This window comes from Crocuta crocuta, unplaced genomic scaffold, assembly GCF_008692635.1.
Source record: "Crocuta crocuta isolate KB4526 unplaced genomic scaffold, BGI_CrCroc_1.0 scaffold243, whole genome shotgun sequence".
NCBI classification, from domain to species: domain Eukaryota; kingdom Metazoa; phylum Chordata; class Mammalia; order Carnivora; family Hyaenidae; genus Crocuta; species Crocuta crocuta.
Window position 1 is genome coordinate 207355 of NW_027529596.1, and position 12655 is coordinate 220009.

The 12655-nt window shown below is 41.5% G+C and overlaps 1 protein-coding gene across 1 annotated transcript in view; it reads left to right on the plus strand.

Annotated features, from left to right (window-relative positions):
* The window catches only part of F5 (coagulation factor V), a 75382-nt gene that overhangs the window by 2484 nt on the left and 60243 nt on the right, over positions 1-12655 (plus strand). Inside the window, exons 3-4 of the mRNA XM_077761759.1 lie at positions 3839-3930; positions 10491-10613. Coding sequence (XP_077617885.1) covers positions 3839-3930; positions 10491-10613 — 215 coding nt within the window. The remainder of the gene's footprint in view (positions 1-3838; positions 3931-10490; positions 10614-12655) is intronic.

Genomic DNA, 12655 nt, shown 5'->3' on the forward strand with positions numbered 1-12655 from the left:
GGGATAAAGTTGACCGATGCTATTTTGGAAGGGTCACTATTAACAGACAGATGTACCTAAAAGGTGGCTTAAATAATAAAACTCTATCTTTGAATTGCAAACTATTTTTCCTAACTGAAAGGCTGAAAATAAGACTTCCCAGAAATTAAACAAATTATAGGACATACTCACTGTTTCCAGTTATATTTTTAAATGGTAACCCTCTCAGTGTGACTCAGGTTTTTTAGGCTTTTTTTAGCTTTTTTTTTTTTTAAATAGGCTAGTAAACATGATCTTAATGAAAATTTAGTGAGATGGGGAAAAGCTCAGGTTATTTCAAGTCAAGAACTCAGGATACAGATTTCTATGTCCTATTTGGGATAAAATGTGAAATACACACACATGGGCTAGAAATAATTCAGTAAGTAGTGGAATTATTTGTAAATTTGTTTTCTTCATTACATTAAAAAATTGACCTACGTCAAATTAATATCTAGCTTACATTTATTTAGTACAAACTACACACATGATTCATTGCTTAATATATTTGTGTATATTATCTCATCCGATTATTAGTGCATTTTCATGAAACATATCTTCTTTTTTTGACTCAGTTTTTTTTTAACTTAACATCACAGTTTACAAGATTGTGAAAGACATGTTCCTCTTTTACAATTACAAAATCAAAGCAATCTGCCAAAAAATAATGTAATATTTCAAGAGCCTTGCTGTGCAGAGCATTAAATCGTTAAAGAATTGCTTTGTACGGGGCGCCTGGGTGGCTTAGTGGGTTGAGCGTCCGACTTTCGCTTAGGTCATGATCTCGCGGTTCGTGGGTTCGAGCCCCGCGTCGGGCTCTGTGCTGACTGCCAGCTCAGAGCCTGGAGCCTGTTTCTGAGTCTGTGTCTCCCTCTCTCTCTGACCCTCCCCTGCTCACACTGTCTCTCTCTCTCTCCTAGAAATAAATAAAAATATTTGAAAAAAAAAAGAATTGCTTTGTAACTGGGTCGTTTTGGAGAGTATTATATACTATCTTGGTTTTGTAAGAATAAGAAACCCTTATTTAACAAAATTATTTTAAATATTATCTTTCAAGTCGACCACACCCACAGCCTTAGGGAACTGTCAAAAACCCCACTGAAAATAACAGGCTTTCCAGCATTAACCTCTCTTGCTCACCGGCACACATTAACTCACTTGCTGTCTTTGCCGGGGCACCCTGTGCTTGTGCTGTGAGTTTGTTCTTTGTTCTGTAGTTGACTCGGAAAACAGGCAGAATACTGATATCAGAACCATACAGGGCAAAGCCTGATTCACATGGAGAGTCCACAGGGCCATGACTGGTTACCCTGTCTCCTCACCCTGTGGTTGGGTTTCCAGAATTCTGGTAAGAGTCATACCGCTGGTGTCAAGTATTGAGTCAAAACCATAGAGTGATAACCTAGACCAACTGGCAATGGTTTTGAACCTCAACTCGTGTCATTTCTCTCTGGTACTTTCTAGTGAAAAACCTAACCTGTATATCTGGCTGCTTAAACTAAGAGCTTGTGCTCACGTGTCCTGTACCCACAGCTGAATGACACCCACTTTAAGGAGATCAATATAGCCACCTCCACTCTTTGCCAAAGTGTATTTTAGCACAAAGCTGAAGGCATTTAGCAGGAGAATGCCTCGTAGAGGTAAAATATATCTATTATCCTTGTTTGAAGTCTGAAGTAAATGTTTTTGAAAATTTCCCTAAGGAAACCTGTTCAATCATTTACATGTATGTAGGTAACAGATATTGAAAATTATAACATATATTTTTCCCCTCTAGGGTTCTAGCTTTATATGATTCTTATTATGAAGAAATTATTTTTGGAAAATCCTCATAAATGAAAAATTCATAATGCATGTTGTTGGAATTCCTATTATTTTCAACTTTCTATTTAGACAATATTTTTGAATAGCAATTTAGTTCAAAATCAAACAGACATACCTCAGTATGTACACACAACATATGCAGTGAAATATGGTAGAAAATATACCCCTATTAAACAAAAATTAAAATTATACATCCCACACAAAAGTCTGATTCTGCTTAGTAAAGATTGTATGCCATCATCCGCAGTCCTGTATTTAAAGATGGGGGTGGGAGGGGCGCCTGGGTGGCTTAGTCGGTTAAGCGTCCGACTTTCGCTTAGGTCATGATCTCACGGTTCGTGGGTTCGAGCCCCGCGTCGGGCTCTGTGCTGACTGCCAGCTCAGAGCCTGGAGCCTGTTTCAGAGTCTGTGACTCCTTCTCTCTCTGACCCTCCCCTGCTCACGCTGTCTCTCTCTCCTAGAAATAAATTTTAAAAATAAATAAATAAATAAAGATGGGGGTGTGAGAGAGGAGGGTCGTTTTCAAATGTACTAATAAATAAGTAAATATAAATGGACCCCCACATTAGGGACACAGCTACCATATAGAATCTTAGGATTCTTGGGTTCTAAGAACTTTCAGAGGTAATTTTGTTCATTTTCAGCATCGACGTATGAACTTTCCACCTACGTCCACACACACGCTAAGCACCAATTCCTCCACCAAGTGGTTGTCTAGTTTCTACTGAACACTTTGAGCGACTGAGAACCCACTACCTTGAATAGCTAGCTACTCATTCCCAAAATACTTCCTCATACTTCCTTAAATTCTACCCCCAAACATTAACACAGTTCTTGTATCCCGCATTTTAAAAAGTATAAGAATTACTGCAATTAAAGATTTTTCTGCTTGGTAGGAAAACCTGAAGACTAGAAACCAACTTTTATTGCCTCTTAAAAATATGACTAGTTAACATGTATTGAATATTTACAATGTGCCAGCTCCAGGCCCTTTTCAGGTATCCGTTTATGTAGTACTTGGAACAGCCCCTTGAAGATTTTACTGTTATTCTCATCTCACACTTGTAGAAACCTGAGTCACAAATGGATTAAGTAAATTGTTCAAGCTTAGGCAGTTCATAAGGGGTAGAAACGGGATTCAGACCCAAACACTGAATTCACAACCTGTTGTCTTAACCACCGCACTATATAGAAATCACAGCAAAGGTGGTGAGTACCCCATTCTGTGATGCCCTGATTTTATACTTTCATCTTTTAGTTTAAGACCATGGTAGGAATTCTGCGCCCATCGTCAGCGATGCAGAAGACAAGAAGCCTGAAGCAATCTCAGTACTTCCCCTGACTCCCTTTCTGTGAATACTTTATCATGAATATTAGGGGTTCACCTCTTTGAGTCTTGGCTCTGCCATCTATCCATTGATTCTCCTTGGAACAAGTTACTTAGCATTTTCTGAGACTTTTTTTTTTCATTTGTTAGTTTGTTTCCAGTATGAATCCCTAGGGCCTTTACTCCATCAGCCGTCTCCAACTTCTCCACTAGAAATGGGGTCCACCAAGTCATTGGTGCTTTACAGTCTTCCTCAGTATGTAATTTAAATATGTATTTGATTCATCAGCTAAAAAAAATTTCCCATGTATTTATTCACATAGGATTTGCTTATATGTTTAGTCATTTAAAATCTAAGCCTAAAGCTTGGGTTCACACGATGATCTTTAGCCTTTATTTTAGAAAATGGATTCTGAGTAGCAACATTAGTTAAGGCAGACTAAATTTGGGGAAAAGCAATTATTTCAACAGAATATTCTTAAAGAGATCAATAATTATTTTATTGACTTCACGTATTATTCATGTTTATAAAATCTTGGGTTTCTGAAATACAATGAAAATACTGGTATCCCTCCTACATATCTGAGGACACGAGAAATCCATTTGTTGTGTGATGAGATGTAGATGTCATATATGCCTTTCAAATTCATTTTTGTATTTTATTTCTAGTTCGAATCCTTTTGCAACTTCCTTTAAGAAAATTGTCTACAGAGAGTATGAACCATATTTTCAGAAAGAAAAACCACGATCCAAAATTTCAGGTAAGCCTGAAGTATATACTATTTAATTTTAAAGATAAGTCTCTATGAATAATTTGATATTCATATATATCTAAAATATCTATTTCGCAACATTTTGTAGAAATGTGTGCTTTTGTTGTTTTTAACCAGTACAGGCTATGTAATTTGTGGGTCTAAGTGCAAAAGGAAACCGTGGGAACCCTCACTCCTATTTTTGAGAGTTTCAAAATAGTGTCGGCAAAGCATTAAGCCAGGGGCCCTTCTTGCCCATGAGGTGACACGGCCCAGGAAGATGGCTGTTTTTAACATTTATCAAAAAGCTAAACAAAACTTTTAAGTGTTGGAACTTTTAAGCTCATTCATTCATTGAACAGACTACTGCTGAGCACCCACTAGGGGCCAGGCATTGAAGTAGGTGGTAGTGGACAAGACAGAACCTTAGCTGTCTTCCTTACCCTTGAGTGCAGATGAACCTGAACAAATGGCCTGTTGCTTCCATCTGGGTCCCCAGATGCATTCAAAGGAACCATAGATGGCTGATTCTTTTGCATCTGTTTTCCCCGTCTCTTCTGTTGTATTTAGTGTGACGTATACAACAGCTATCATTTTCAAAGAGAAATCTCTCCTTTTTCTTATTTCTTCTTTAATCAAAGCAAGTAGTTTGAAGGGGTTTCTCGGATCTTAAATATGGTACTATATTTCACAGGAATGATAGAGGCCATTAAGAGAGAAGGTCCTCCAACTGGGCCCCCTGGTCAGTAGTTCACTCATCCTCCCACATTAACCAACTGAAGACGGTCAGCTTTCCCAAACTCCTCCTGCCTCCTCTGATCTCCCTTTATCTTCAATCTCCCCTTGTCTGGAGCTTTCCCTTCAGTCAAAAATCAACAATAAAACAAAACACTGCTATATTCAGGTCCACCCCATCTAGAAGAAAATCTCTCCTTGACTCTGCCTACCTTTCTCCTGTCTCCCCTTCACCTCACTACCAATTTCCTATATAAGTAATCCACTCCATTTTCTATAATATCGTTTCCTCTCCATACATTCCCTCCCTAATCCTCTCTAATACAAGTCCACTGAAATTATTCTCAAAAAAGGGCACCCATGACCTCTGAGATCCCAGAACCAATGTCTTCTTTCCAGTTCTTTTCCTCCTTGACATTACTAGCCCATTTAAGTCATCTGCCTCTTGAAGAGCTCTTCACCTGCTTTCCCCGGGGCCATTCCCCTGCAGAATAGAAATGGAATGGAAGTGAATGAGGAAATGGAAGCAAGAGGAACTTATAGATAACCCTTTCCTGAAACTTGGCTCCACCTGGGAGGAGAGACAAGGTAGTCCTGGAAAGGAATGAGGGGCCGATATAGATTTTGGAGTTTTGCAAACAAGAATACAGTGACTTAAAATACCTAAGGGCTCAAGGAAAGAATCAAATGGAAAGGGGAGGGTAATGATATCTGAGAGAGAATAATTGCTGGAGCCAGATTCTGAGGAAACAGAAAGTGATGGGATTCAAAGCTTGGGCTGAATCAGCTTGAGGTAGAAGACATACTACCTCCATGCGGGCCAGCAAGGCAACAGACAATAAGGTTACTAATGAAATTAAGTTTGTAGTTGAGGGGAGAGAGTTGAAGGATCTCCTGTCCTCTGTCACAGTGTCTATTCGTTTTCATAACTCTGGCCCCAAGCTTAGTATATACAACAGATACTTCAGAACTACTTAATTAAATTAAATTGTAGGTGGGTAAAGGGAAAATGAGCTGGGAAACATACTCATTAGGCCTGGAGGGAAGAAGAATCGGGCAGGTGTTCAGAGCTTTACCTTGTGTGGCTTTTGCCGAGTTAGCTGAATTGAATGTCTGGTCTATGTAAGCCACTGCTGAGTGATAGGCCAATGCCAAACTGAAGACTATCTTTTAACCATGAAGGAGTCATTGATAGTTTTTGGAGAGGAGAGTACTGTGATCAAAATCCTTTGAGATGATTAGCTTTTGTGGAAATTTCCTGACTCAACATCATTAATGAGAATTAGACCTTAATCAGGGCACCTGGGTGACTCAGTAGGTTAAGCATCCAACTCTTGATTTCAGCTCAGGTCCTGATCTCATGGTTCGTGGGATTGAGCCCAGAGTGGGGCTTTGTGCTGACAGTGTGGAGCTTGGGATTCTCTCTCTCTCTGCCCCTCCCCCCAACTAAAAAGAAATAAATAAACTTAGAAAAGAAGAGAAGTAGACGTTGATCATTAATTTATGTCTAAGCCCTGTGCACTTAAGACATCACCTCTCTGTCAACCCCGTGTGTCCAATTACACATTTGTTTTATGTGAACTCTGAGGCATTTTAATACCCATTTAAATTTTTTTAAATGTTTTTTTAAAATTTATTTCTGAGAGAGAGAGACAGCGTGAGCAGGGGAGGGTCAGAGAGAGAGGGAGACACAGAATCTGAAGCAGCTCCAGGCTCTGAGCTGGCAGTCAGCACAGAGCCCGACGCGGGGCTCGAACCCACGAACCGCGAGATCATGACCTGAGCCGAAGTCGGAGGCTCAACCGACTGAGCCCCCCAGGCGCCCCTTAACACCCATTTTAAGAGGAACTTCTTCCTGAACTCCCAAAATTACTTAACTGTGAACCCCTGATGAGCAAGGGTAGTATTTAATTCATCTTTGTGTCTCTACCGTAGCTGGTAGAGTGAGGCAAATCTGGGATAAAGGAAAAGCCTGAGAAGCTCTGGGTTTAAACATTACCGTTGACTGACTGTGTGACCTGCACCACTGCCCATCCTGGTTCTATGTCATCGGTGTCTTTCCCGTATTTCCTGCTCCACCCATCTGCTGGGTATGATTTGAGCTGAACCTGGAAGGAGTCATGTGCCGTTTCTGCAGTGTGAGCCCAGAAGTCACTGGAATTACGGGCGGGGTCTAGGCTGTAGGACTAGAGGCCTGAAGGCACCCGTCCAGCGAGGTTTGAGGACATGTGGACAGGTGGAGGGGCCAGGAATCCTGTCGGGGGGCTTTAAAATGATTAGTTTTGACTCTGAATTTTTTCAAAGGATTATGAAGTATTTGTTCCTGAAGGGGTTTTAAAATAACCCAACAATGGGCTTCCCTGTTTTCTGTAATGCATTATTCACCTGAGAGCGGGGGATTGGATTAGCTGACTCCATGTAGCCCTTTTCAAGTCCAGAGCTGTTGGGTACATGCTGTGCTACCTTCTTGGGACCACAGAATAGGCGACCCCTTCCCCCCTTCACTGCTGGGCACTGAGGAGCGGCTGGGATGGGTCTCAGGCCATCTGGCTGATGGAGGAGCTGATAGCAGCTCAGACAACACTCAGGCATGTGTTTGCCCACGTGCTTGAAGGTATTTGGTTTGCACTTATGAAAACATCCCTTTGTTTTGCCTTAATTCTGAAGAAACAGAAAGGGAGGCAAATAAATATTCCAAATCATTCATTGCAGCAAGAGGGCTTATTAGGTTAAATAACTTAGAAGACTTATTCTGGGCACTGGGCATTTGTAGCCATGTGATGCCAGCAAACAAATCACCTGAGCGAGGCAACCATGGCAATGAAACGCAGTGCACAACATAGTCAGCGCTCCTGTGGGCTCCTGGGCATCCCCAGCAGGTGGGAGTAGCCAGTGGGGGCTTCTGTCAGCAGCTGGGACTGAGAGCAGCAGCCAGGAGAGAGAGGTCAGCTAGTAGAGCCACATGTGGTCAAGAGTCAGAAATGGACCTATTTCAGGAAAGGCAGGGGTTCTGAACCTGCTCTGTGCGAGGTGGTAGAGAAAGGTTCAAGAGTCCAAAGATTTGAGTTCTAACCCCAGTAATGCCAGCCAATGATTGATTGACCTTGAGCAAGCCACCCTTCCTGCCCCCACATCCTGGGCTTTGTAACTATGTCTAAAATGAGGATTGAACGATGTGACCTCCATGGTCCTGTGCAGAGCTAACACAAAAACAAACAGAAAGCTTGAGGGACAAGATCAGCATAAGCTCTAGCACTGGGAGTTCAGTGACAGGAATAAGAAAGCTAGGTACTGGGGCAGCTGGGTGGCTCAGTCCATTAAGCTTCCAAGTTTGGCTCCAGCCATAATCTCATGGTTCATGGGTCCAAGCCCCTCATTGGGCTCTCTGCTGTCAGAGCAGATCCTGCCCCTCCTCTGTTCGGTCTCTGTCTCTCTGTCTCTGTCTCTCTGTCTCTGTTTCTCTCTCTCAAAAGTAAATAAATAAACTTAAAAAAAAAAACAGTGGGTAGAAGATAGGAGCAGAGAAAGATAGGGCCTCTGTCTCAGAAATCCTGTTTTCTCTTTGACAATAGGTAGACCCTCCCATTTCAACATCCTAATCTTAATCATACCAAAGGGGCAGAGACCCTTCAGCCATTTAAGGTAGCATATTCTCAGGTCCCAGGAGTTGAGGCGGGGACATCTCTTGCGGGGGGAAAGGGAGGAGACACACATTCTGCCTACCACATCTATCAAACAAAACTCTCTCACGGTGGCCTCCCTTTCAGAGAATGACACCTTCTTGCACCCAGCTGCCCAGCCAGAATGTCACCAACATCCACAGCAGTTTGGTCCCCCTCACCTTCCATCCATATCCCATCCATCGAGTCCTGGTAGTTTGGTCTCCTAATAGCTCTCTAGTATTTTCTCATCACCTCCACTGCTGTAACTTTACAGTAAGTCACCAACATTACCCTCCTGGAGCCTTCTATCTGCTCTCTCACATCTGCTCTGGATTCTCCTCAGCTCATCCTCCACCAATGCAGTCAGAGATTTAAAACGCAAAATCTGGTCCATGTCTCACTCCTGCTAAACACTCTAATGGCTTCCAGATACTCTTAGAGCCAAAACTCTAAATGGCCTAGAAGGCCCTACTTGACGGGGCCTCTGACTATGCCTTCAACCTCACTTTCTGCTCCTCTCTCTTACCTGTTAAGCTTTACCTTCATCACAGCCATCAGTCAGTTCTCTAAAGAGGCCAAACTTTTTGTACCTCAGACCCTTTGCATACGTGAATCCCACTTTAACTTCACTTAAAGCATCGCTTCCTCAAGGAAGTTTTTCCCAACCCTGATCCCCTCCATGCCTCCAAGTTAGATGAGATCCCTCTGTTATATGCTTTTCAGGGTATTCTGTACTTGTTTTTCATAATACTTACCATAGTTTATAATTAAATGCTGGTGTTATTATTTGTTAAAATCTGCCTTTCCTACTTTTTTGTATGCTCTGTGAGGCATCTAATTTACTCACCATTACAATTCTGACACCTAGGACAGTGTGGGCACTCAATGAATATTTTCTGAGTGAATGAATACATATAGGGTGAGAGGTGGAATATAAAAAGGTAGGTAAAGTCTCAGTATCTAGAGTCAGATAGGTTTGCTGCCTCTAATTAGCTATATAATATTGGGCAATATATTTAAACTGTCTGAGGCTCAGTTTCCTCATTTGTAAAATAAGTATGTTAATCTCCTTGAAGATTTGGACTAATGTAATGGCTCACAGTGCTCAAGCATGTGAAGGAGACGGTATGTGGAAGCTCTGTTATAATGATCATCACCACTGCAAATGAATGCCAATTGAACTCTGTGACCACTGTATCTTCCTTCCTTCTTGCTCTCCTGTGATTCCTAGTGGAGAGAAGCCAGCCCCAGAGTTTACGTTGGCTTGGAAATGAGAGCAGTCAACTCTTGTCCCTTGTCTGAAATAGGACTTCCGGTGACAGGTTCTCAAGATTTAAAGGACATCAGAATCACTCAGGAGCACATGTTAAAAATGAAGATTCCCAGACTCCACCTCCAGAGACTTGATTCATTGTGGCAGAGATAGGGATCTGCCTTTTAGTTAGACCGCACGTGATTCTGATGCAGAGAATCCAAGCACTACAATTTGGGAAATTCTCATAATATGATTTTTCCAAAGTCTGACTCAAATATCAACCTTTCCCCTAAGTCCTCAGACAGAACCGGCCCTTCATCCACTCTCCTTCTGTAGCACTTTGCCCACATCTCAGCATAGCTCCTACCCTGCGTCCATCCCCAGAGCAGTTTGAGAGCTGCTCTTCTCACTCTGCCCACACCATTTCTCTTACAGTCCTTTGGATACATTAAGCTCAGTCTTGCCTCAGGGACTTTGAACTTGCCTCAGGGACAGAGTACTGTGTGATTTGCTCCCTCACTTCACTGAGATCTTTGAGGTCTCCCACCTCAGGGAGATCTAACAGAGCCAGTCACCTTCCCTCAAGTCAACCTGTGTAATTGAAAATGAACATCCTTCTCTCCTTGACCAAAGACAGTAATCTCCAAGAAACGACAGTGAGTCAGAATGGGGTGGACATGGTCAGAACTATTCCTCCTCACTCTTGACTTGCTTTGGGCACAAGCCAAGCATTTCTACCTTCCTGTCCTAACCTGCCTGCAATGCAGAGGCAATGAGTTGGAAAAGCCTTCTAGATTGAAGCCAGGTGGGTCAGCCTCAGGACCAGGAGGGACGACAACCATCAGTCATGAGGTTCATGCTTAGCAGCTCTTTGTCAGTCTTGAGCACAGACACATTATAAATCCTTGTTTCCACAGGACTTCTTGGGCCTACTTTATATGCTGAAGTTGGAGACATTATGAAAGTTCACTTCAAGAATAAGGCAGACAAGCCCTTGAGCATCCACCCTCAAGGAATTAAATACAGTAAATTCTCAGAAGGTAAGAGGAATTTAATATCCCTCTGTCAGCGGAAAACGTACAACTCTAACAGTAGTGTCAAACATTGAAAAGCAGATTGTCAACCACATGTTAGAGAAATCTCCTTTCCTTCAACTGGTAATTATGAAAGTTGTTCCCTTTGTAAGTTTCAAAGAGGAAAATGAACAAGTTCTAGAGTCATCTAGACCTCAAGTTGTCACTAGGTTCTTGCTGTTTAATAGTTGGATGGACAAGCTACCCAATCTTTCTGAATTCCAATATGCTCATCTGTAAAATGAGAATAGTAGTACATGCACATTGCAAAATGGTTTAAAGCAGGGAGGTCCTGGGGCACCTGGGTGGCTTAGTCGGTTAAGCATCCGACTTTTGCTTAGGTCATGATCTCGCGGTAGTGGGTTCGAGCCCCGCATTGGGCTCTGTGCTGACTGCCAGCTCAGAGCCTGGAGGCTATTTCGGAGTCTGTGTCTCCCTCTCTCTCTACCCCTCCCCTCTTCACGCTGTCTCTCTCTCTCTCTCTCCTAGAAATAAATAAAAAAAAATATTAAAAAAAAATAAAACTAAAGCAGGGAGGTCCTCAGACTTTTCTGTGATGATCCAGAAAGCAAATATTGTTGGCTTTAGGATTTCTCTTGTAACTACTCACTCTACTTTTTAGCGCAAAAGCAGTCACAGATGATGTGTAAGTGAATGAGTATGGCTGTGTCCCAGTAATATAGAAACAGGCAGCTGGCTGGATTTAATAACCCACAAATCGTAGTTTGAAATCATGACATAGGACTAGCCTGACAGAGGGTCAACCTAACACATAAAGCACACTTCCGTGTTGGTGGTTTTAGAAGTATTATTAAAATTTTGGACATAGTAAAATGGTTAAGAACATAAGCTTAGAAGGCAGACTTAGGTTCAAATTCCAGCTGTGTCACTTTTGGTTCTATGGCCTTAACATCTCTGAACCTCAGTTTTATCATCTATAAAATGGGAATGGTTAGACCCACTCTGTAAGATTGCTATAGGATTAAATGAGATCATTTAGGTAGTGTGTAACACATGGTTCCTGGAACATGGTAAGCCCTCAATAAATGACAATGATGGCAAAGATCTCAAAGATGAAGGTGGTAAAAGTGACTACATCAGACACATGATAGTAGGTATCTGTGGTTGACATCATTGTAATTATTTCCATTATGCTGATGTTCAGGCCACAATAAGCACAGCGGGGTTCTCTTAGGAACTGATATAAGAAAATTGACTCTATATTGTAGTAGATATTGATATAATAATAGTTTTAAATAACTTCAGACCTTTCATGATTCACAAATCTTTCTCCCATATGTTCCAGCCGCCATACCTTTGAAGAGAGCAGCTGAGTATCAAAGTGATTTATAGTGCAGGTTCTGGAAGTAGACTGCCTGGTGCAAATCCTGGCTCACTTACTAGCTGTGTGACTTTTGAAAAGTTACTTAGCATCTCTCTGCCTCATCTTTCTCATCTGTAAAATGAAAATAAGAATCATACCTACCTCATGTAGGTTTGTGTCATGAAATCTTTGAACAATGTCTAGCATATAATAAACACTTACTAAACATTAGACATGATGGGAAAGTTGATTCTTCAATCAAAATATATTCAAATCATGTTATATCTCAATTAAAAAGTTTTTAAATATGTTCAAAAATTCCATATTTATCTGACAATTTATGGATTACAAAGTGACTTTTACATTTATTATTTGTTGTGTGAATTAGTTGTCAAACTCACTCCAACTAAGGTACATACATGACTGATAATAGCTCAATGAACTACCCTTCCCAGGACTATTTGCATTAGCACTTAATCTTTGGCTTAAGGAAAAACAATGAAGGATTCACTGTGAAATTTCAGGCATGTTAAAGAGCCAATTTGGCAAGACTCTGAGTGAGATAGCATGCACAGGGGTCTCTTTTGTGTTCCTAAAATCATACAGTGACATAGCAAACAACCATTTTACCTACTTACGAGGCTTCCAGATGACTAACCAAGAATTCAGCAATGTAATGTCAGAG